The sequence below is a fragment of the Pleurodeles waltl genome, chromosome 9 (assembly GCF_031143425.1).
Source record: "Pleurodeles waltl isolate 20211129_DDA chromosome 9, aPleWal1.hap1.20221129, whole genome shotgun sequence".
Lineage (NCBI taxonomy): Eukaryota > Metazoa > Chordata > Amphibia > Caudata > Salamandridae > Pleurodeles > Pleurodeles waltl.
The window spans coordinates 625784755-625809938 of NC_090448.1; the positions used below are offsets into that span (position 1 = coordinate 625784755).

Genomic DNA, 25184 nt, shown 5'->3' on the forward strand with positions numbered 1-25184 from the left:
GGACAGTCTAGTGAAGGTGAGGGAACTGGAGTGGAGGGAGAGTCTAGTGAAGGTGAGGGAACTGGAGTGGAGGGAGAGTTTAGTGAAGGTGAGGGAGCTGGAGTGGAGGGAGAGTCTAGTGAAGGTGAGGGAACTGGAGTGGAGGGAGGGTGTAGTGACGGTGAGGGAGCTGGAGTAGATGGAGAGTCTAGTGAAGGTGAGGGAGCTGGTCTGGAGGGACAGTCTAGTGAAGGTGAGGGAAATGGAATGGAAGGAGAGTCTAGTGAAGGTGAAAGTGCTGGTCTGGAGGATCAGTCTAGTGAAGGTGAAGCAGCTGGAGTGGAGGGACAGTCTAGTGAAGGTGAAGGAGCTGGTCTGGAGGGACAGTCTAGTGAAGGTGAGGGTGCAGCAGTGGAGGGAAAGTCTAGTGAAGGTGAGGGAGCTGCAGTGGAGGTTCAGTCTATTGATGGTGAGGGAGCTGCATTGGAGGGACAATCTAGTGAAGGTGAGGGTGCTGGAGTGAAAAGAAAGTCTATTGAAGGCGAGGGAGCTGGAGTACATGGACTGTCTCGTGAAGGTGAGAGTGCTGGGCTGGAGGGACTGTCTTGTGAAGGTGAGAGAGTTGGTCTTGAGGGACAGTCTAGCGAAGGTGAGGGAGCTGGAATGGCCGGACAGTCTAGTGAAGGGGAGAGTGTTGGTCTGGAGGGACAGTCTAGTGAAGGTGAGGGAGTTGGAGTAGAGGGACAGCCTAGTGAAGGTAAGAGAGTTGGAGTAGAGGGACAGTCTAGTGAAGGTGATGGAGGTGGAGAGGAGGAACAGGCTAGTGAAGGGGAGGAAGCTGGGCAGGAGGCACAGTCTAGTGAAGGTGAGGAAGATGGGCTGGAGGAACAGTCTAGTGATGGTGAGGAAGCTGGAGAGCAGGAACAGGCTAGTGAAGGTGAGGGAGCTGGAGTGGAAGGACATTCTATTGAAGGTGAGAGAGATGGAATGGAGGGACAGTCTTGTGAAGGTAAGGGCGTTGGGCTGGAAGGACAGTCTAGTGAAGGTGAGGGTGGTGGAGTGGAGGGACAGTCTTGTGAATGTGAGGGAGCTGGAGAGGAGGGACAGTGTAGTGAAGATGAGGGAGCTGGGCTGGAGAGACAGTCTAGTGAAGGTGAGGGAGCTGGGGTAGAGGCAGAGTCTAGTGAAGGTAAGGGAGCTGGAGTGGAGGGACAGTCTTGTGAAGGTGAGGGAGCTGGAGTGGAGGGACAGTCTTGTGAAGGTCAGGGATATGGGCTGGAGAGGCATTATAGTGAAGGTGAGAGAGATGGGCTGGAGGGACAGTCTAGTGAATGTGAGGGTGCTGGAGTGGAGGGGCAGTCTAGCAAAGGTGAGGGAGATGAAGTGGAGGGAAAGTCTATTGAAGGTGAGGGAGCTGGAGTGGAGAGACAGTCTAGTGAAGGTGAGAGTACTGGTCTGGAGGGACAGTCTAGTGAAGGTGAGGGAGCTCGAGTGGAGGAACAGTCTAGTGAAGGTGAGGGAGCTGGATTGGAGGGACAGCCTAGTGAAGGTGAGGGAGTTGGAGTGGAGAGAAAGTCTAGTGAAGGTGAGGGAGCTGGAGTGGAGGGACAGTTTTGTGAAGGTGAGGGAGATGGGTTGGAAGGACAGTCTAGTCAAGGTGATGGAGTTGGAGAGGAGGAACATTCTAGTGAAGGCAAGGGAGCTGGAGAGGAGGGAGATTCTAGTGAAGGTGAGAGTGCTGGTCTGGAGGGACAGTCTAGTGAAGGTGAGGGAGCTGGAGTGGAGGGAGAGTCTAGTCAAGGTGAGAGTGCTGGTCTGGAGGGACAGTCTAGTGAAGGTGAGGGAACTGTAGTGGAGGGAGAGTCTAGTGAAGGTGAGGGAGCTGGAGAGGAGGGAGATTCTAGTGAAGGGGAGGGAACTGGATTGGAGGGAGAGTCTAGTGAAGGTGAGAGTGCTGGTCTGGAGGGACAGTCTCGTGAAGGTGAGGGAACTGGAGTGGAGGGAGAGTCTAGTGAAGGCAAGAGTGCTGGTCTGGAGGGACAGTCTAGTGAAGGTGAGGGAACTGGAGTGGAGGGAGAGTCTAGTGAAGGTGAGGGAACTGGAGTGGAGGGAGAGTCTAGTGAAGGTGAGGGAGCTGGAGTGGAGGGAGAGTCTAGTGAAGGTGAGAGTGCTGGTCTGGAGGGACAGTCTAGTGAAGGTGAGGGAACTGGAGTGGAGGGAGAGTCTAGTGAAGGTGAGGGAACTGGAGTGGAGGGAGAGTTTAGTGAAGGTGAGGGAGCTGGAGTGGAGGGAGAGTCTAGTGAAGGTGAGGGAACTGGAGTGGAGGGAGGGTGTAGTGACGGTGAGGGAGCTGGAGTAGATGGAGAGTCTAGTGAAGGTGAGGGAGCTGGTCTGGAGGGACAGTCTAGTGAAGGTGAGGGAAATGGAATGGAAGGAGAGTCTAGTGAAGGTGAAAGTGCTGGTCTGGAGGATCAGTCTAGTGAAGGTGAAGCAGCTGGAGTGGAGGGACAGTCTAGTGAAGGTGAAGGAGCTGGTCTGGAGGGACAGTCTAGTGAAGGTGAGGGTGCAGCAGTGGAGGGAAAGTCTAGTGAAGGTGAGGGAGCTGCAGTGGAGGTTCAGTCTATTGATGGTGAGGGAGCTGCATTGGAGGGACAATCTAGTGAAGGTGAGGGTGCTGGAGTGAAAAGAAAGTCTATTGAAGGCGAGGGAGCTGGAGTACATGGACTGTCTCGTGAAGGTGAGAGTGCTGGGCTGGAGGGACTGTCTTGTGAAGGTGAGAGAGTTGGTCTTGAGGGACAGTCTAGCGAAGGTGAGGGAGCTGGAATGGCCGGACAGTCTAGTGAAGGGGAGAGTGTTGGTCTGGAGGGACAGTCTAGTGAAGGTGAGGGAGTTGGAGTAGAGGGACAGCCTAGTGAAGGTAAGAGAGTTGGAGTAGAGGGACAGTCTAGTGAAGGTGATGGAGGTGGAGAGGAGGAACAGGCTAGTGAAGGGGAGGAAGCTGGGCAGGAGGCACAGTCTAGTGAAGGTGAGGAAGATGGGCTGGAGGAACAGTCTAGTGATGGTGAGGAAGCTGGAGAGCAGGAACAGGCTAGTGAAGGTGAGGGAGCTGGAGTGGAAGGACATTCTATTGAAGGTGAGAGAGATGGAATGGAGGGACAGTCTTGTGAAGGTAAGGGCGTTGGGCTGGAAGGACAGTCTAGTGAAGGTGAGGGTGGTGGAGTGGAGGGACAGTCTTGTGAATGTGAGGGAGCTGGAGAGGAGGGACAGTGTAGTGAAGATGAGGGAGCTGGGCTGGAGAGACAGTCTAGTGAAGGTGAGGGAGCTGGGGTAGAGGCAGAGTCTAGTGAAGGTAAGGGAGCTGGAGTGGAGGGACAGTCTTGTGAAGGTGAGGGAGCTGGAGTGGAGGGACAGTCTTGTGAAGGTCAGGGATATGGGCTGGAGAGGCATTATAGTGAAGGTGAGAGAGATGGGCTGGAGGGACAGTCTAGTGAATGTGAGGGTGCTGGAGTGGAGGGGCAGTCTAGCAAAGGTGAGGGAGATGAAGTGGAGGGAAAGTCTATTGAAGGTGAGGGAGCTGGAGTGGAGAGACAGTCTAGTGAAGGTGAGAGTACTGGTCTGGAGGGACAGTCTAGTGAAGGTGAGGGAGCTCGAGTGGAGGAACAGTCTAGTGAAGGTGAGGGAGCTGGATTGGAGGGACAGCCTAGTGAAGGTGAGGGAGTTGGAGTGGAGAGAAAGTCTAGTGAAGGTGAGGGAGCTGGAGTGGAGGGACAGTTTTGTGAAGGTGAGGGAGATGGGTTGGAAGGACAGTCTAGTCAAGGTGATGGAGTTGGAGAGGAGGAACATTCTAGTGAAGGCAAGGGAGCTGGAGAGGAGGGAGATTCTAGTGAAGGTGAGAGTGCTGGTCTGGAGGGACAGTCTAGTGAAGGTGAGGGAGCTGGAGTGGAGGGAGAGTCTAGTCAAGGTGAGAGTGCTGGTCTGGAGGGACAGTCTAGTGAAGGTGAGGGAACTGTAGTGGAGGGAGAGTCTAGTGAAGGTGAGGGAGCTGGAGAGGAGGGAGATTCTAGTGAAGGGGAGGGAACTGGATTGGAGGGAGAGTCTAGTGAAGGTGAGAGTGCTGGTCTGGAGGGACAGTCTCGTGAAGGTGAGGGAACTGGAGTGGAGGGAGAGTCTAGTGAAGGCAAGAGTGCTGGTCTGGAGGGACAGTCTAGTGAAGGTGAGGGTACTGGAGTGGAGGGAGAGTCTAGTGAAGGTGAGGGAACTGGAGTGGAGGGAGAGTCTAGTGAAGGTGAGGGAGCTGGAGTGGAGGGAGAGTCTAGTGAAGGTGAGAGTGCTGGTCTGGAGGGACAGTCTAGTGAAGGTGAGGGAACTGGAGTGGAGGGAGAGTCTAGTGAAGGTGAGGGAACTGGAGTGGAGGGAGAGTTTAGTGAAGGTGAGGGAGCTGGAGTGGAGGGAGAGTCTAGTGAAGGTGAGGGAACTGGAGTGGAGGGAGGGTGTAGTGACGGTGAGGGAGCTGGAGTAGATGGAGAGTCTAGTGAAGGTGAGGGAGCTGGTCTGGAGGGACAGTCTAGTGAAGGTGAAGGAAATGGAATGGAAGGAGAGTCTAGTGAAGGTGAAAGTGCTGGTCTGGAGGATCAGTCTAGTGAAGGTGAAGCAGCTGGAGTGGAGGGACAGTCTAGTGAAGGTGAAGGAGCTGGTCTGGAGGGACAGTCTAGTGAAGGTGAGGGTGCAGCAGTGGAGGGAAAGTCTAGTGAAGGTGAGGGAGCTGCAGTGGAGGTTCAGTCTATTGATGGTGAGGGAGCTGCATTGGAGGGACAATCTAGTGAAGGTGAGGGTGCTGGAGTGAAAAGAAAGTCTATTGAAGGCGAGGGAGCTGGAGTACATGGACTGTCTCGTGAAGGTGAGAGTGCTGGGCTGGAGGGACTGTCTTGTGAAGGTGAGAGAGTTGGTCTTGAGGGACAGTCTAGCGAAGGTGAGGGAGCTGGAATGGCCGGACAGTCTAGTGAAGGGGAGAGTGTTGGTCTGGAGGGACAGTCTAGTGAAGGTGAGGGAGTTGGAGTAGAGGGACAGCCTAGTGAAGGTAAGAGAGTTGGAGTAGAGGGACAGTCTAGTGAAGGTGATGGAGGTGGAGAGGAGGAACAGGCTAGTGAAGGGGAGGAAGCTGGGCAGGAGGCACAGTCTAGTGAAGGTGAGGAAGATGGGCTGGAGGAACAGTCTAGTGATGGTGAGGAAGCTGGAGAGCAGGAACAGGCTAGTGAAGGTGAGGGAGCTGGAGTGGAAGGACATTCTATTGAAGGTGAGAGAGATGGAATGGAGGGACAGTCTTGTGAAGGTAAGGGCGTTGGGCTGGAAGGACAGTCTAGTGAAGGTGAGGGTGGTGGAGTGGAGGGAGAGTCTAGTGAAGGTAAGGGAGCTGGAGTGGAGGGACAGTCTTGTGAAGGTGAGGGAGCTGGAGTGGAGGGACAGTCTTGTGAAGGTCAGGGATATGGGCTGGAGAGGCATTATAGTGAAGGTGAGAGAGATGGGCTGGAGGGACAGTCTAGTGAATGTGAGGGTGCTGGAGTGGAGGGGCAGTCTAGCAAAGGTGAGGGAGATGAAGTGGAGGGAAAGTCTATTGAAGGTGAGGGAGCTGGAGTGGAGAGACAGTCTAGTGAAGGTGAGAGTACTGGTCTGGAGGGACAGTCTAGTGAAGGTGAGGGAGCTCGAGTGGAGGAACAGTCTAGTGAAGGTGAGGGAGCTGGATTGGAGGGACAGCCTAGTGAAGGTGAGGGAGTTGGAGTGGAGAGAAAGTCTAGTGAAGGTGAGGGAGCTGGAGTGGAGGGACAGTTTTGTGAAGGTGAGGGAGATGGGCTGGAGGGACAGTCTAGTGAAGGTGACAGAGCTCAACTGGAGGGACAGTCTAGTGAAGGTGATGGAGCTGGGCAGGAAGGGCAATCTAGTGAAGGTGAGAGAGCTGGAATGGAGGGACGGTCTTGTGAAGGTGAGGGAGATGGGCTGGAGGAGCATTATAGTGAAGGTGAGAGAGATGGGCTGGAGGGACAGTCTAGTGAATGGGAGGGAGCTGGATTGGTTAGCATGAACCCTGTGACCCAGTGGATGAAGAAGCTATTGAGAAATTGTCATATCTTGTTGTCTAATTAAACATCAGAAAAGTCTGCTTCAGTGAACCACTAAAAAGGAAACTTATGAGCAACAAGAGAACCACACTTTGAAGTACTATCTTGTGCATAAACACAGGATTAATGACTTAGGGCCTCATTTCAACCTTGGCGGTCTTTAAGCAAGACCGCCGAGGTACTGCTGTGCTGAAGACCGCCAGTGCAGGTGGTTTTCCGCACAGCGTATCATGACTGCTGGCAGCCCTCCACCCTTTTTCGGACAGAGAGCCGCCAGCAGCCATACTGGCGGTCGGCGGGGAAGTGGAGGCTGCTCCACCTCCACCACCACGTCATCAGAACACCGCCCACCGAATCACGTCCCATGATTTGGTGTGGCGGTGCTCAGGTAACGGGGAGCTGGCGGCGGAGCAGCCCCCATGGATCCCGTTCCCTCCCGGAGGATCACCGGACCAGGTAAGGTGATCGTCCATTAAGGGAGGGGGGTGGGGGGCGTTGTGTGTTGTGTGCGTGCATGAGGGTGTGCGTGTGAGTGTGTAGAGGGTGAGTGTGAGTGTGTGTATGCATGCGGGGGTGTTGTGTGTTTGGAAAATGTGTGCATGTCTGTCTGTGTGTATGTGTGCGTGTATGTGTAGTTGTAGTGTAAGTGTGCGTGTAAGGGGTGTGTGTGTCAATGTTGGGGGGGTGGGGAGGGGGGTCCAACCACCTTTGAGGGGTGGCATGGGGTCGTGGGTTTGGGGGGAGGACCCAGGGGAGGGGTAGAGGGGTGGGGGAGGCCCCTGTCAGTGCCAGGGAACGAATTCCCTGGAACTGATAGTGCCTACCGCCATGGATTTTGTGGCAATACAGAACCCCAAGAACTCCAGGGCGGTATGCGGGGTCGTGATGCTGCCGGCAGTGTAGTAACGGCCGCCGGGCTACAGACCGAAGTCTCCAGCACAGCGGTCATTACCACCCTGACGGTCAGAGTGGAGAAGTGGCGTTTTGCATGGCTGTCACTGCCATGCTTGTAATTCCAATTGTTTTACCGCCGGCTTGTTTGCGGTATTACCGCCACTTCTCCACCGACCGCCAGGGTTGTAATGAGGGCCTTAGCCTTTACTGCTACTGATCCATCTAAAGCGTAGGGGGCTTTAAGTCTTGGTAGGTACATTATAAGGTATATCCCCTCCTCAGCAAGCAAGACTGTCATGTCTAGCTACCTAGAAGGTTGTGGGTGAGACTGGGTAACAGGGTAACATGCAATCAAAGAGCTATTTCCAGCCATTCCTATAGACGGAGAGCCTGATGAAGCAACAGTGATTTGTTTAGGATTACAGACTGACTAACAAAAGAGTACTTTTCCAATTGGTCTTTATTGAAGTTTGTTAATATACAATGGGAAAGCAATATTTTGAGACATTTAGTAGTCTGACAACACTAAAGAATGCAACCTTTTGTCATTAAATATGTGAGCATTTGGAGTGCACTGTGATCTCGGGTATCCATGTACATTGACGTGAAGTATGGGTGAGTTGGCCTGATATGTACAATACGTTTCTCTGTGTGAGAGGGCCGCCCTCAGCCATAAGAAGTCTGAGTTCGGACCGATGGCCATGACCAGTGTATTGACTCCAAGCTCTGTGTGCCAAGTGCCCGAGCAGCCCCAGGACACAAGCCCTGACCAGCAGTCCTTCAGGGTGGCCGCCTGTCCGGGTCAGGCTCCGATGTAAGCAGTATCAAATCCCATCCAGTGATTTGGTTGGCCGAGCCCGCCTGTACTAGCAGTCTAGCAGTGGACTTCGTTCTGTCATGCCGCCAGAGGAGACTGAATATCAAAAGCATTACCAAGCGTTTCAACTTACACAACAACTTAGAAGACGTGCCTGATCAGGTCTCTTAGACAAAGATGCTGCCATATTACATATCTGGACACAAAAGCATAGTGGCTCTTTGAGACACCAACCAAGAATGGTGAATATTCAATGCACCAAATTGGGTTACTGGTTTAGGGGGGTGAAACCCTACTCAAGCAGTAACCACAATCTTTGTCAGGGTGAAGTCACAGACAAACCCCAAAATTAACCTGTGCTCAACCATCTGGTAGCTTCGCACAAGAGCAGTCAGACTTAACTTAGAGGCAACGTGTAAAGTATTTATGCAGCACGTCAAACAGTAATAAAGTCAAATACAACACAAGAAAAATCCCACACAAATTACAAAAATAGAGTAAAACTTAATAAACAATTTAAGATCAAAATAACAAAAATCCAATCAGTAGAACCGGAGATATGCAATTGTAAAGATTTTAGTGAATTTAGCCCCAAAAAGCACTGAACCAAAACTGTGGTTATCTGATCGTACCTGGCTGGGACAAAGTCATATGTTCAGGCCAACTGAAATGGAGCGTGGGCCAGCTGCAGGGACCCAGTTATGCCTGCAAAACAAAGTAGCTTAAATCCTGGGTGCAGAGCGTTGCGAGGCCTTGTGCCGAGGATGCATAGCGCAGCCGAAGCTATGTGAGGTCCTGGTATGTAGACGCATCGAGCATCGTCTCTTCCAAGGAGCTTCAAGGCGAGGACCTCCATCATCATCAAGGGGGCTATTGACCAGGGGGTTTGTGAGGTGAGGGCCTGCGTTGACAATATGTTGCACTGCGGGGCTTCTGATGCAGAGTCATCCATTGGCGTCAAGGATGCCATCGAAGAGGGGCTTACAATCTGAGGACCAGCACCAATGATGCTTCACTCACCGGCTCTGATGCAGACTTTTCCAAAGGCAATGTGTCTGTTCCATTGGGAGCAAAGCTGGGCTGACACAGCACCTTCAGGCTCACTTCCAATGGTCCAGAACTCAGGAGGCACCACTTGGGAGGGTATCACTCACAGTAGGCAAAGTCCAGGTGCTGTGTTCAAAGTGGCTGGAGCCTCTCTCCATGAGGCGGTGGTCAGGAGGACAGCCAACTTTCCAACTTGGTGGTCATGGGTTCAAGAAGCAGGTCAAGTCCTACGTGCAGGCAGCACGGCAGTAGATCGGAAGTCCTTGTTGCAGAGCAACACAACAGGCCTCCTCCTGAGTTCCCCCATAGGTCCAGATGTGTACTGAAGAGCTGGGTCTAACAGTCCAATATTTTTACATGGTGCCCACTTTAAAGTAGGAGAAGGTTTTGGAGGTTTCCACCCTCCCGCCCCCCACCCCAAGGGGTAAGGCATCCCCTTCCTCCTTACCCTGACCCCAGCTTGACTTGGTTCACAAAAGACCAGTGTCAGAACCTTTCTGAAAATGCTCCAGAAGAGCCTTTTTAATGTGCAAGCCTGATAGGTAACAGTTCTTCCCTTTCATCAACCCAGAGTGGCCTATCCTACCAATACATATCTTCTCTTCGTCTCACTCTCAGGGAGCAATACGCATGGACCAAATGCCAGTTGCAACTAGTCATTAGCTGTGACCCAGGGACAGTCTTCTGCCACCAAATGGATAGGCCAAGAAAATGCCAAATTTTGAATAAGTGACATTTAAGTATTGTGGCTAAAAATGAAACTTTACTATTAAAGTGGACTTTTAATTACAATTCTTTAGAAGCCAAGTTTGATATTCCTACCTGCTGCCAATTGTTAGTTATCTCTTATTAAATGTAATAAGTTGATCCAATGTTATCCTTAAAGAGAGGTAGGCCTCAAAGCAGTTATTTGACTATCAAAACATGTAAAATCTAAAAGTACATGTCAAAACTTTCAAGTATATTGCAACCTGCCCTCTGGGCTATTTAGGATCTACCATAGAGGTGTCTTCCATGTAATAAAACAGAACAGGGGGGAGGGTTGCGCCTGGCAAGAGTTATATTTTGCCAAGTTGAAAAGGAAGTTTTAAATTGCACGCACAGGCTACAATGGCAGGCCTGAGACCTGTTTTAAGAACTACTTAAGTGGGTGGTACAATCAGTGCTGCAAACCCACTAGTACCTTTTAATTTACTGGCCCTGGGTGAATATACTACCAATTTACTAGGGACATCCAAGTAAATTAAATATGTCAATTGGATGTAAGCCAAAGTTATAATATTTAAAGGAGAGAGAACAAGCACCATAGCACAGGTTAGCAGTGGTAAAGTATGCAAAATTTTAACGCCAGCTAAAAAAGTGAGCAAAAACAGAAGGCTGTACAACAAAAAAGTTTGGGTAAATCCACATCAAGGATGTCAGGATCAACAGCACCTTTTTGGAGGACGCAAACTGGTGTCAGTTCCCTGCCCCTAGTGAAAATGTTTACTGCAATCCTAAAAGTCAAGCTGGGCTCATCTTCAGTGAAAGACAGAGTTGCATTTTATATCTCTCATCTATGCTCTGTCTCCAATTCAAATATTGGAGAAAATGCATTTATTATTTTATTGGGTGGACTATGCTGTCATAGACATGGTACATCAATATAGTGGACTCATTAAAACCCAGACTGTGTAACCAGTCTATAATTGTTCATATAATGTGTGTCACTTAACATTACTTTGTGTGTAAGTGTTTTCAGGTCATTTTGTGGTTTCTATCTCTCGATCTAATTATATGTACCTTTTGTGGTTTTTTTCTTCAACAGGCTATAGGTGGTTGTCATCAGCAGTGGAGAATTTGTTAAATGCCTCACTGATCAGAGGAATCAGATTTTTAACATATACGAATAGATATATTTTCATTTCTGTATTATGCATTTAGTTAATGTTTAGTTTACAATAGTTTTTAATAGTATTTCCTTCTGTATGCATTAGGTCACTAATAGAATAGAGTAATAGGAATAAAAAATTGAGAATATAAAAACCCAAGAAGCAGGAAAAGCAGCGCTACATGCTATCCACCTTCAAATTCAGGGATAGTATGAAAAATTTATATTTGAATGGGGTGTTTGCTGAGCGCTTCCTCACCATTCTTAAGAACATAACAAATAACTAAAAAATATAGTGAATAAAGTGTGATTTTAGTATTCTACGAAATGTTTCTAAATATATTTCTGCTGTTTTCAAAGCAAGTCAACACTTGCAATTCTATTTAGGAATGTTAAAATAAACATAAATAGGTACCTTAATTTACTTATCTTTATCTGAATTTCACTAAACTGGAACTTTCAAGCAAGTTTAATTTACTGACATTTGACTAAAATAAATAGGAAGACCTTTTGAAAGTAACAAAAAATTTGTGTATGTCTAGGTTAGGTGATGGGAGGACAGAGCTCTGGGGGATCAAAATGTTAGGGTTTCACCATATAATTAGATGAAACAATGGTCCTGATGTCATTGAGACTTATAGTCCCCAAAACGCAACACAATTCGATGCCACATAATTACAGTCCTCGTCTCTTAATTCCACTCCATATTTCCGTTCTATTCCAGGCCACGTGATTCCACTCCAAGCCACTTAATTCCAATCCACATAATGCCACACAGTTCAATGCCATGCAATTTTACACCAGAAATCCACACAACACCACATAATTTCAGTCCATCCTACAATACATAATGCCACTCCATGCCACATAATTCACTACACTTTACGGCACACAATTCCACTCCAGCCCACTTAATTTCACTCCACCTAATACCACACACATTTGTGCTAGAAATCCAAGCCATGCCACATCATTTCAGCCCACTTTACAAGACATAATGTCATTCTATGCCACATAATTACACACAACATTCCAGTCCATGCCACATAATTCACTGCACTCCATGCCATATATTTCCACTCCTTGTAATTCCACTCTGTGCCACACCACATAATTCCCTCCATGCTGTACAAAACAAGCTGACTCCGCATAACATAGCTCAGCACAACACAATTTCACACCATATCATGCAGTTCCACAGAACATAGTCCTACTCTGTGTGGCACAATTCCACACCTCTCAATGCTGCATAGTTCCCCTCCAGTACACATAACTCCACTCCTCGGAATTTCTATCTGTGCCACATCATTCCACTCCACATTACACAGTTGCAGGGCACACACTTATTCTTTGCCACCTTGCCACAATTTCATGCCACATAATTCCACACCATGTCAGATAATTCCACTCTTCTCCACATGATAGACCTATATGGAACATATTTACTTTCCACGTTACACAATTAAGTCCATGCCACACAATTCTACTTGTACCACACAATTCCACATCCCACAGTTCCACCCCTCCACAAAAGTCCACTCCACAGAAAAAAATTCCACACCACATAATTTAGTCCCACTCCACATGATTCCACACCACATAATTCAACTACTTGTGACATAATTTCACTCCACATAATTTCAGTCAAGTCTCTGCCACATAAAGCCACTCTGTGCCACACAATTCCATGCCACACAAACTTGTGCCACATCATCACACTCCACAATGCATAATTCCACCCCACATAACTCAACACAATTCTAGGCAATGCAATTCCACACCAGATTTCAATGCCACATAATTTCAGCACAAGCCACACACATAATTACATGCCATGCCAAATAATTCCACACCAGGTATTTTTTACTCATTTTACAGAATTCCACTCTGTTCCTCATAATTACACTATACTCCAATGCATATAAGTGCACTCCATATAATTCCATTCCAGTCAATCCAGCACAATTCCACCAGACATCACACAATTCTACATCACAAAATTCCATGCCACACCATAAAATTATATATCATGTCATTCAGCCTCACCAGGCCTTATGTATACAAAATGGGCATTCCCCAGTTAGGGACGCCGAAAAAATGGCGCAAAATAATCTAAGATATTTCTTTGCGCCATTTTTTGGGCACTTTTTATATCTGCTCAGAGCAGGTGTTTAAATTGTATTGACACTAATCCTGCAAAGCCCATTGAGACTAATTGTAAACAATGGTGTGCCTCATTTTCACTAATCCCGCAAAGCTCCGAACTTGCGCTAGATCCTAACTTCCGGCATGGTGCGCTGTATACTAGATTCGGTGCACACATAGTGGCGTTAGGGGAGCACTAAGGGGCGCAAGAAAAGTGGCTCTGCACTGGGTGCAGCAACACTTTTCTTCAATCTGTCTAGAAGTTCTACTTCGCATAGTCACAATCCAGTCCACATCACATAATTCCATTCCTCTCCCTTCAGTGTCCCACAATTACATGCCACACATTTTGACTTCATGCCACATAATTACACAAGACGAAACACCACACAATTTCATATGGCGCAATTCCGTGCCACACAGATCCACAACAGAATTCCGCAGCAGATACTTCCATTTAATTTAAGTCCTCACCCTACCACAGAATCCCACACCATGCCACATAATTCCAATGCACCCCATGCTGCAGTCCCATGCCACACTGCACAATTCCATGCCATTTATTTCTACTTCATGCCACATAATTCTATTTCACACATGCCACATAGTTCTAAACCATACAATTGCACTCCAAATCACACAACTGCACTCAACTTCATTCTACACCGCACAATTGCACTCCACGCCACACAATTACACGGTGCACAATTCCAAGCCATGCCAAATAATTCATTTACATGGTACATAATTGCACACTATTCACATCCAGTCCACTGAACGTCACTCAATCCCTCTCCATTAACCATAATTCCACTCAGCGCCACATAATTCCATCTCTGTTACATAATTCCATTCTGTCACATAATTCCACTACATACCACATAATTCCACTCTATAACAAAACTCCACTCCTTTCAATGCAACATAATTACATAGTACACATTCACACCACATGCCACATAATTCCATCGCACCATACAGCTTAACTCCAATCTATATAATTAATTTCCACATACTTTCACTCCACGTCATAGAATTGCACTCCACGTCACACATTTGCACTCTATGCCACAGAACTCCTCTCCACGTCACTCAATTTCATGTCTCACAATTTGAATTCACGCCACACAATTCTAGAGCTCATAATTCCACTCCACACTACATAATTCCTCTCCTTGTCACATATTTCCACTCCACCACATGCAACATACTTCCACTCCACTCAACGCAACACAATTGTTCTCCACAGAATTCCACGCTACACCACACAGCTCCACACCCACTTCATAATTACACTCTATGGAACATACTTCCACTACATAATTCCATGGAATGTCACCTAATTCGACTCCACACAATTGCCCTCCAAACCACAGAATCCCACGTCATACCATATAATGCCATGCAATTTCATGTCTCACAATTCCATGCCATACAATTCCATGCCTAGCAACATTATTTCACCAATATATGATAGCTTACCATTGGTTAGCTTCAGTGTCGCTCCCATTCTCATTGTTACTGTTCATTATAGCATGCATGTGCCATGCCGTAATCTCGCCTTTGCCTCCGCCACCCCCTCCCAACCCCCCGGATCACTGACCAAGCACTTATGTTTTTTCACTGCTCCTGTTTCTGGAGCTATGTTTTTTGGGTTCACGCACTCCGGATGATTGTTTATGATTTCAGACCGTCTCCCATAGCCCCATCCATTTGTTACTTTTCCTCCTGCCCGCCCATCCGTGTTGCTTCTTTTCCCTTCTGCACGCCCCATACACGTGTTATTTCTTCCACCCCACATGCCACAGTTTCACTCCATGTCGCATAGTTCTACTACACTCCATGACACACAATTCAACTCCACATAATTCTACTCTGATTCATGCCAAACAACTGTATCACCCTCATCCCAGCACAATTTCCTACAGCACAATTCAATACCACATTATTTTCCTCCACGCCACATAATTCCACCCAAGACCACCCCACATAATTCCTCTCAAAACTACACAACATAATGCCACATCTTCTCACATAATTCAATCCACTTCACGCCACATCATTCCATTCTACACAATTGCACTCCTAGTCACACAAATACACTACACACCATGAAATTCCACATCTCACAATTGCACACAATTCCTGCCCACACAACTCCAAAACACAACATCTAATTATAAGGCCATGCCGCATAATTCTATTCCATGGCATGTAAATCTGAGGTGCAAGGTTCCACTCCACTCCATTGCGCAAAACAACTCCAAGACACATAATTCTACTCTCTGCCACATCATCTCACTCAGTGCCACATAATTTCACTCCACATCACATCATTCCTCTCTACTCCAAGACACACAATTCCAGGCCACACCACTCAATTCCAGCACATGATTCCACTACACACCTCATAACTTAGCTGCTCACCACATTGTTCTGTGCCATGCCAACTACTTCCACACCATGCCACATAATCGACTCCATACCACACAATACATCAGTACCCAACTGCACTCCATGCCACACAATTTCAATTCTCACAATTCAACTTCATGCCACACAATTCAATGCCATGCTACAATTCAATGCCGTTTTCCACTCCATGGCACACAATTGAGTGCCATGTTCATAATTCTACGCCACATAGTTCTACTCCCTCACAGGACACATAATTCCATGCCAAACCACATAATTTAACACCATGTCAAATACTTCCACTTCACACAATGCAAGTCCACATCAAAAAGTTGCTCTCAACATTGCACAATTCCAGTTGAGGTCACACCTTTGCACTCCACACCACACATTCCCAATTCTCACAATTCCATCCCCGCCACACAATTCTACCACACGCAACACAATTCTATGCCACATAATTACAGTCCTCGCCTCTTAATTCCACTCCATATTTCCGTTCTATTCCAGGCCACATTATTCCACTCCAAGCCACTTAATTCCACTCCACATAATGCCACACAGCTCAATGCCATGCAATTTCACACCAGAAATCCCCACAACACCTCACCATTTCAGTCCATCCTGCAATACATAATGCCACTCCATGCCACATAATTCACTACACTTTATGCCACACAATTCCACTCCAGCCCACTTAATTTCACTCAACCTAATACCACACAAATTTGTGCTAGAAATCCAAGCCATGCCACATAATTTCAGCCCACTGTAGAAGACATAATGTCATTCTATGCCACATAATTCCACACAATTCACTAATTCACATAATTCACTGCACTTCATGCCATATAATTCCACTCCTCGTAATTCCACTCTATGCCACACCACATAATTCCTTCCATGCTGTATAAAACAAGCTGCCTCCGCATAACATAGCTCAGCACAACACAATTTCACACCATGTCATGCAGTTCCACAGAACATAGTCCTACTCTGTGTGGCACAATTCCACACCTCTCAATGCTGCAAAGTTCCCCTCCAGTACACATAACTCCACTCTTCGGAATTTCTATCTGTGCCACATCACACAGTTACAGGGCACACAGTTATTCTTTGCCACCTTGCCAAAATTTCATGCCACATAATTCCACACCATGTCAGATAATTCCACTCTTCTCCACATGATAGACCTGTATGGAACATATTTACTTTCCACATTACACAATTAAGTCCATGCCACACAATTCTACTCGTACCACACAATTCCACATCCCACAGTTCCACCCCCTCCACAAAAGTCCACTCCACAGAAAATAATTCCACACCACATAATTTAGTCCCACTCCACATGATTCCACACCACATAATTCAACTACTTGTGACATAATTTCACTCCACATAATTTCAGTCAAGTCTATGCCACATAAAGCCACTCTGTGCCACACAATTCTATGCCACACAAACTTGTGCCACATCATCACACTCCACAATGCATAATTCCACCCCACATAACTCAACACAATTCTATGCAATGCAATTCCACACCAGATGTCCACGCCACATAATTTCAGCACAATCCACACCACATAATTCCATGCCATGCCACATAATTCCACACCAGGTATTTTTACTCCTTTTACAGAATTCCACTCTGTTCCTCATAATTACACTATACTGCAATGCATATAAGTGCACTCCATAGAATTCCATTCCAGTAAATCCAGCACAATTCCACCACACATCACACAATTCTACACCACAAAATTCCATTTATCCCACATAATTCCAAGCCACACCACTTAGTAAAATGCCATAGCTCAATGCCATGCAATTTCACACCAGAAATCCACACAACACCTCACCATTTCAGTCCATCCTGCAATACATAATGCCACTCCATGCCACATAATTCACTACACTTTATGCCACACAATTCCACTCCAGCCAACTTAATTTCACTCAACCTAATACCACACACATTTGTGCTAGAAATCCAAGCCATGCCACATAATTTCAGCCCACTGTACAAGACATAATGTCATTCTATGCCACATAATTCCACACAATTCACTAATTCACATAATTCACTGCACTCCATGCCATATAATTCCACTTCTCGTAATTTCACTCTATGCCACACCACATAATTCCCTCGATGCTGTATAAAACAAGCTGGCTCCGCATAACATAGCTCAGCACAACACAATTTCACACCATGTCATGCAGTTCCACAGAACATAGTCCTACTCTGGGTGGCACAATTCCACACCTCTCAATGCTGCAAAGTTCCCCTCCAGTACACATAACTCCACTCCTCGGAATTTCTCTCTGTGCCACATCATTCCACTCCACATCACACAGTTACAGGGCACACAGTTATTCTTTGCCACCTTGCCACAATTTCATGCCACATAATTCCACACCATGTCATATAATTCCACTCTTCTCCACATGATAGACCTATATGCAACATATTTACTTTCCACGTTACACAATTAAGTCCATGCCACACAATTCTACTCGTACCACACAATTCCACATCCCACAGTTCCACCTCCTCCACAAAAGTCCACTCCACAGAAAATAATTCCACACCACATAATTTAGTCCCACTCCACATGATTCCACACCACATAATTCAACTACTTGTGACATAATTTCACTCCACATAATTTCAGTCAAGTCTCTGCCAAATAAAGCCACTCTGTGCCACACAATTCCATGCCACACAAACTTGTGCCACATCATCACACTCCACAATGCATAATTCCACCCCACATAACTCAACACAATTCTAGGCAATGCAATTCCACACCAGATTTCAATGCCACGCAATTTCAGCACAAGCAACACCACATAATTACATGCCATGCCAAATAATTCCACACCAGGTATTTTTTACTCATTTTCCAGAATTCCACTCTGTTCCTCATAATTACACTATACTGCAATGCATATAAGTGCACTCCATATAATTCCATTCCAGTCAATCCAGCACAATTCCACCAGACATCACATAATTCTACATCACAAAATTCCATGCCACACCATAAAATTATATATCATGTCATTCAGCCTCGCATAAATCTACTCCATACATTTGAACTTCACTTCTCACAGTTGCACTCTACTCCACACGTTCACACCACACAATTCCAAACCATGCCTCACAATTCCAGGATACACGATGCTACATTATTTCACTTCACTAAATATAAATTCCCCACACTCCATACAATTTCAATCTGCACCACATAATTCCACTGTACCACATAGTTCCACTCGGTACCACATAATTCCATTACGCTACATATAATTCTACTCCACTCCACTACACATCATTCCACTCCACTCAAAACAACACAATTGCCTGCTTCACAATTCCTTTCCCATGGCTCTCAAATTCATAATACACCATTAATTCCATCTGTCCCACATAATTCCAAGCCACACCACTTAGTAAAATGCCGTAACTCCTAATTACAACCCATTGGCACATAATGCCAATCCATGCCACATAATTCATATCCACAGAGTTGCATTCCACACAAACAATTCAACTTCACCAAATTCAATGCCACGCACCACAATTCTATGTCATATAATTTTACTCCAGGCCACATAGTTCATCTCCACTACACGTAATTGCAATCTACACATTTCCACTCCACGACATGTAATTTGACTCCACGCCACATATTTCCACTCAACTGCACACCACATAATTTCACTCTACGTAGTGCAGCACAGTTGCTGGGACACAGTTCCACACCATGCCATATAAATCCCCTTCATTCTACAGAATTGCATGCCATGCCACCTAATTTCACCCCATCCCACAAAATTCTAGTCAACACAACATAATTCAAATGCACACAATTGCACTCCTCCCCACAAAATTCCACTCGTCAACAAACAATTCTACTCCATGCCTCACAATCCCATGCGACACAATTCTACTCCATTCTATACAACATAATTCCACATTGAATACTTCTACACCATTGCATATAATGCACTCCACCCAGTGGCAATGCACATCATACAATTGCACTTCTCATTCCACAATTGTGCTCCAGGTGACACAATTGAACTCCATGCTACACAATCTCAGTCAATGGCACTCAATTCCACACCATTCAACACTATTCTATGCCTCATAATTTAACTACGCATGACATTATTCCACACTACCCTCATAGATACAGATTTAAGAGCACCGAGCGCCTCCTTGTGCTCCATTAAAGTAATGTTTTCATACTAATGTGGCCCAACGAGGCCATAAGTGCTGTGCCAAATATACAAAGTGGCGCAATGCATGCATTGCACCACTTTGTAGCCCTTTACGCTGCAATATGCCTGCATAGGCCTTATGTATACAAAATGGGCATTCCCCAGTTAGGGACGCTGAAAAAATGGCGCAAAATAATCTAAGATATTTCTTTGCGTCATTTTTTGGGCACTTTTTATATCTGCTCAGAGCAGGTGTTAAAATGAGGCACACCATTGTTTACAATTAGTCTCAATGGGCTTTGCAGGATTAGTGTCAATACAATTTACACTAATCCTGCAAAGCTCCGAACTAGCGCTAGAACCTAACTTCCGGCATGGTGCGCTAAATACTAGATTCGGTGCACACATAGTGGCGTTAGGGGAGCACTAAGGGGCGCAAGTAAAGTGGCTCTGCACTGGGTGCAGCAACACTTTTCTTCAATCTGTCTAGTACTTCTACTTCGCATAGTCCCAATCCAGTCCACATCACATAATTCCATTCCTCTCCCTTCAGGGTCCCACAATCACATGAAAAACATTTTCATTTCATGCCACATAATTACACAAGACGAAACACCACACAATTTCAAATGGCGCAATTCCGTGCCACACAGATCCACATCAGAATTCCGCAGCAGATACTTCCATTTAATTTAAGTCCTCACCCTACCACAGAATCCCACACCATGCCACATAATTCCAATGCACCCCATGCTGCAGTCCCATGCCACACTGCACAATGCCATGCCATTTATTTCTACTTCATGCCACATAATTATATTTCACACCATGCCACATAGTTCTAAACCATACAATTGCACTCCAAATCACTCAACTGCACTCCACTTCATTCTACACAGCACAATTGCACTCCATGCCACACAATTGCACGGTGCACAATTCCAAGCCATGCCAAATAATTCCTTTACATGGTACATAATTGCACACTATTCACATCCAGTCCACTGAATGCCACTCAATCCCTCTCCATTAACCATAAATCCACTCAGCCCCACATAATTCCATCTCTGTTACATAATTCCATTCTGTCACATAATTCCACTACACACCACATAATTCCACTCTATAACACAACTCCACTCCTTTCAATGCAACATAATTACATAGTACACATTCACACCACATGCCACATAATTCCATCGCACCCCACAGCTTAACTCCAATCTACATAATTCATTTCCACATACTTTCACTCCACATCATACAATTGCACTCCACGTCACACATTTGCACTCTATGCCACAGAACTCCTCTCCACGCCACACAATTTCATGTCTCACAATTTGACTTCACGCCACACAATTCTAGAGCTCATAATTCCACTCCACACTACATAATTCCTCTCCTTGTCACATATTTCCACTCCACCACATGCAACATACTTCCACTCCACTCAACGCAACACAATTGTACTCCACAGAATTCCACACTACACCTCACAGCTCCACACCCACTTCATAATTACACTCTATGGAACATACTTCCACTACATAATTCCATGGAATGTCACCTAATTCGACTCCACACAATTGCCCTCCAAACCACAGAATCCCACGTCATACCATATAATGCCAGGCAATTTCATGTCTGACAATTCCATGCCATACAATTCCATGCCTAGCAACATTATTTCACCAATATATGATAGCTTACCATTGGTTAGCTTCAGTGTCGCTCTCATTCTCATTGTTACTGTTCATTATAGCATGCATGTGCCATGCCGTAATCTCGCCTTTGCCTCCGCCACCCCCTCTCATCCCCCGGATCACTGACCAAGCACTTATGTTTTTTCACTGCTCCTGTTTCTGGAGCTATGTTTTTTGGGTTCACGCACTCCGGATGAGTGTTTGTGATTTCAGACCGTCTCCCATAGCCCCATCCATTTGTTCCTTTTCCTCCTACCCGCCCATCCGTGTTGCTTCTTTTCCCTTCTGCACGCCCCCTTCACGTGTTATTTCTTCCACCCCACATGCCACAGTTTCACTCCATGTCGCATAGTTCTACTACACTCCATGACACACAATTCAACTCCACATAATTCTACTCTGATTCATGTCAAACAACTGTATCTCCCTCATCCCAGCACAATTTCATACAGCACAATTCAATACCACGTTATTTTCCTCCACACCACATAATTCCATCAAAGACCACCCCACATAATTCCTCTCAAAACTACACAACATAATGCCACATCTTCTCACATAATTCAATCCACTTCACGCCATATCATTCCATTCTACACAATTGCACTCCTAGTCACACAAATACACTACACACCATGCAATTCCACATCTCACAATTGCACACAATTCCTGCCCACACAACTCCAAAACACAACATCTAATTACAGGCCATGCCGCATAATTCTATTCCATGGCATGTAAATCTGAGGGGCAAAATTCCACTCCACTCCATTGCGCAAAACAACTCCAAGACACATAATTCTACTCTCTGCCACATCATCTCACTCAGCGCCACATAATTTTACTCCACATCACATAATTCCTCTCTACTCCAAGACACACAATTCCAGGCCACACCACTCAATTCCAACACATGATTCCACTGCACACCTCATAACTTAGCTGCTCACCACATTGTTCTGTGCCATGCCAACTACCTCCACACCATGCCACATAATCGACTCCATACCACACAATTCATCACTACTCAATTGCATTCCATGCCACACAATTTCACATCACACAATTCAACTTCATGCCACACAATTACATGCCATGCTACAATTCCATGCCGTTTTCCACTCCATGGCACACAATTGAGTGCCATGTTCATAATTCCACGCCACATAGCTCTACTCCCTCACAGGACACATAATTCCATGCCACACCACATAATTTAACACCATGTCAAATACTTCCACTTTACACAGTGCCACTCCACATCAAAAAGTTGCTCTCAACATTACACAATTCCAGTTGAGGTCACACCTTTGCACTCCACACCACACATTCCCACTTCTCACAATTCCATCCCCCGCCACACAATTCCACCCCACGCAACACAATTATATGCCACATAATTACAGTCCTCGCCTCTTAATTCCACTCCATATTTCCGTTCTATTCCAAGCCACATGATTCCACTCCAGCCCACTTAATTTCACTCCACCTAATACCACACAAATTTGTGCTAGAAATCCAAGCCATGCCACATAATTTCAGACCACTGTACAAGACATAATGTAATTCTATGCCACATAATTCCACACAACCCACAACATTCCAGCCCATGGTACATAATTCACCGCACTCCATGCCATATAATTCCACTCCTCGTAATTCCACTCTATGCCACACCACATAATTCCCTCCATGCTGTATAAAACAAGCTGACTCCGCATAACATAGCTCAGCACAACACAATTTCACACCATGTCATGCAGTTCCACAGAACATAGTCCTACTCTGTGTGGCACAATTCCACACCTCTCAATGCTGCAAAGTTCCCCTCCAGTACACATAACTCCACTCCTCGGAATTTCTATCTGTGCCACATCATTCCACTCCACATCACACAGTTACAGGGCACACAGTTATTCTTTGCCACCTTGCCACAATTTCATGCCACATAATTCCACACCATGTCAGATAATTCCACTCGTCTCCACATGATAGACCTATATGGAACATATTTATTTTCCATGTTACTCAATTAAGTCCATGCAACACAATCCTACTCGTACCACACAATTTCACATCCCACAGTTCCACCCCTCCACAAAAGTCCACTCCACAGAAAATAATTTCACACCACATAATTTAGCCCCACTCCACATGATTCCACACCACATAATTCAACTACTTGTGACATCATTTCACTCCACATATTTTCAGTCAAGTCTATGCCACATAAAGTCACTCTGTGCCACACAATTCCATGCCACACAAACCTGTGCCACATCATTACACATCACAATGCATAATTCCACCCCACATAACTCAACACAATTCTATGCAATGCAATTCCACACCAGATTTCCATGCCACATAATTTCAGCACAAGCCACACCACATAATTCCATGCCATGCCACATAATTCCACACCAGGTATTTTTAATCCTTTTACAGAATTCCACTCTGTTCCTCATAATTACACTATACTCCAATGCATATAAGTGCATTCCATAGAATTCCAATCCAGTCAATCCAACACAATTCCACCACACATCACACAATTCTACACCACAAAATTCCATGCCACACCATAAAATTATATATCATGTCATTCAGACTGGCATACATCTACTCCATACATTTGCACTTCACTTCTCACAGTTGCACTCTACTCCACACTTTCACACCACACAATTCCAAACCATGCCTCACAATTCGAGGATACACCATGCTACATTATTTCACTTCAATAAATATAAATTCCCCACACTCCATACAATTTCAATCTGCACCACGTAATTCCACTGGACCACATAGTTCCACTCAGTACCACATAATTCCATTACGCTACATATAATTCAACTCCACTCCACTACACATCATTCCACTCCACTCAAAACAACACAATTGCCTGCTTCCCAATTCCTTGCCCATGGCTCTCAAATTCATAACACACCAATAATTCCATCTATCCCACATAATTCCAAGCCACACCACTTAGTAAAATGCCATAACTCCTAATAACAACCCATTGGCACATAATGCCAATCCACGCCACATAATTCATATCCACACAGTTGCATTCCACACAAACAATTCAACTTCACCAAATTCAATGCCACGTACCACAATTCTATGTCATATAATTTTACTCCAGCCCACATAGTTCCTCTCCACTACACATAATTGCAATCTACACATTTCCACTCCACAACATGTAATTTGACTCCACGCCACATATTTCCACTCAACTGCACACCACATAATTTCACTCTACATAGTGCAACACAGTTGCTGGCACACAGTTCCACACCATGCCATATAAATCCCCTTCATACTACATAATTGCATGGATGCCACTTAATTTCACCCCACCCCACAACATTCTAGTGAACACAACATAATTCAAATGCACACAATTGCACTCCTCACAACAAACTTCCACTCATCAACACATAATTCTACTCCATCCCTCACAATCCCATGCCACACAAATCTACTCCATTCTTTACAACATAATTCCACATTGAATAATTCTACACCATGTCATATAATGCACTCCACCCAGTGGCAATGCATATCATACAATTGCACTTCTCATTCCACAATTGTGCTCCAGGTGACACAATTGCACTCAATGCTACACAATCTCAGTCCATGGCACTCAATTCCACACCATTCAACACTATTCTATGCCACATAATTTAACTACGCATGACATTATTCCACACTACCCTCATAGATACAGATTTAAGAGCACCGAGCGCCTCCTTGTGCCCCAATAAAGTAATGTTTTCATACTAATGTGGCCCAATGAGGCCATAAGTGCTGTGCCAAATATACAAAGTGGCGCAATGCATGCATTGCACCACTTTGTAGCCCTTTACGCTGCAATAAGCCTGAGCCAGGCCTTATGTATACAAAATGGGCATTCCCCAGTTAGGGACGCTGAAAAAATGGCGCAAAAT

The 25184-nt window shown here is 45.8% G+C and overlaps 1 protein-coding gene across 1 annotated transcript in view; it reads left to right on the plus strand.

The window, feature by feature from the left end:
- Window positions 1–246: 246 nt before the first annotated feature.
- Window positions 247–25184, plus strand: part of LOC138259712 (uncharacterized) — a 34009-nt gene continuing 9071 nt past the window's right edge. The window contains exons 1-3 of the mRNA XM_069207602.1: window positions 247–988; window positions 2414–3148; window positions 4574–5740. Of these exons, the coding sequence (XP_069063703.1) occupies window positions 247–988; window positions 2414–3148; window positions 4574–5740 (2644 nt within the window). The remainder of the gene's footprint in view (window positions 989–2413; window positions 3149–4573; window positions 5741–25184) is intronic.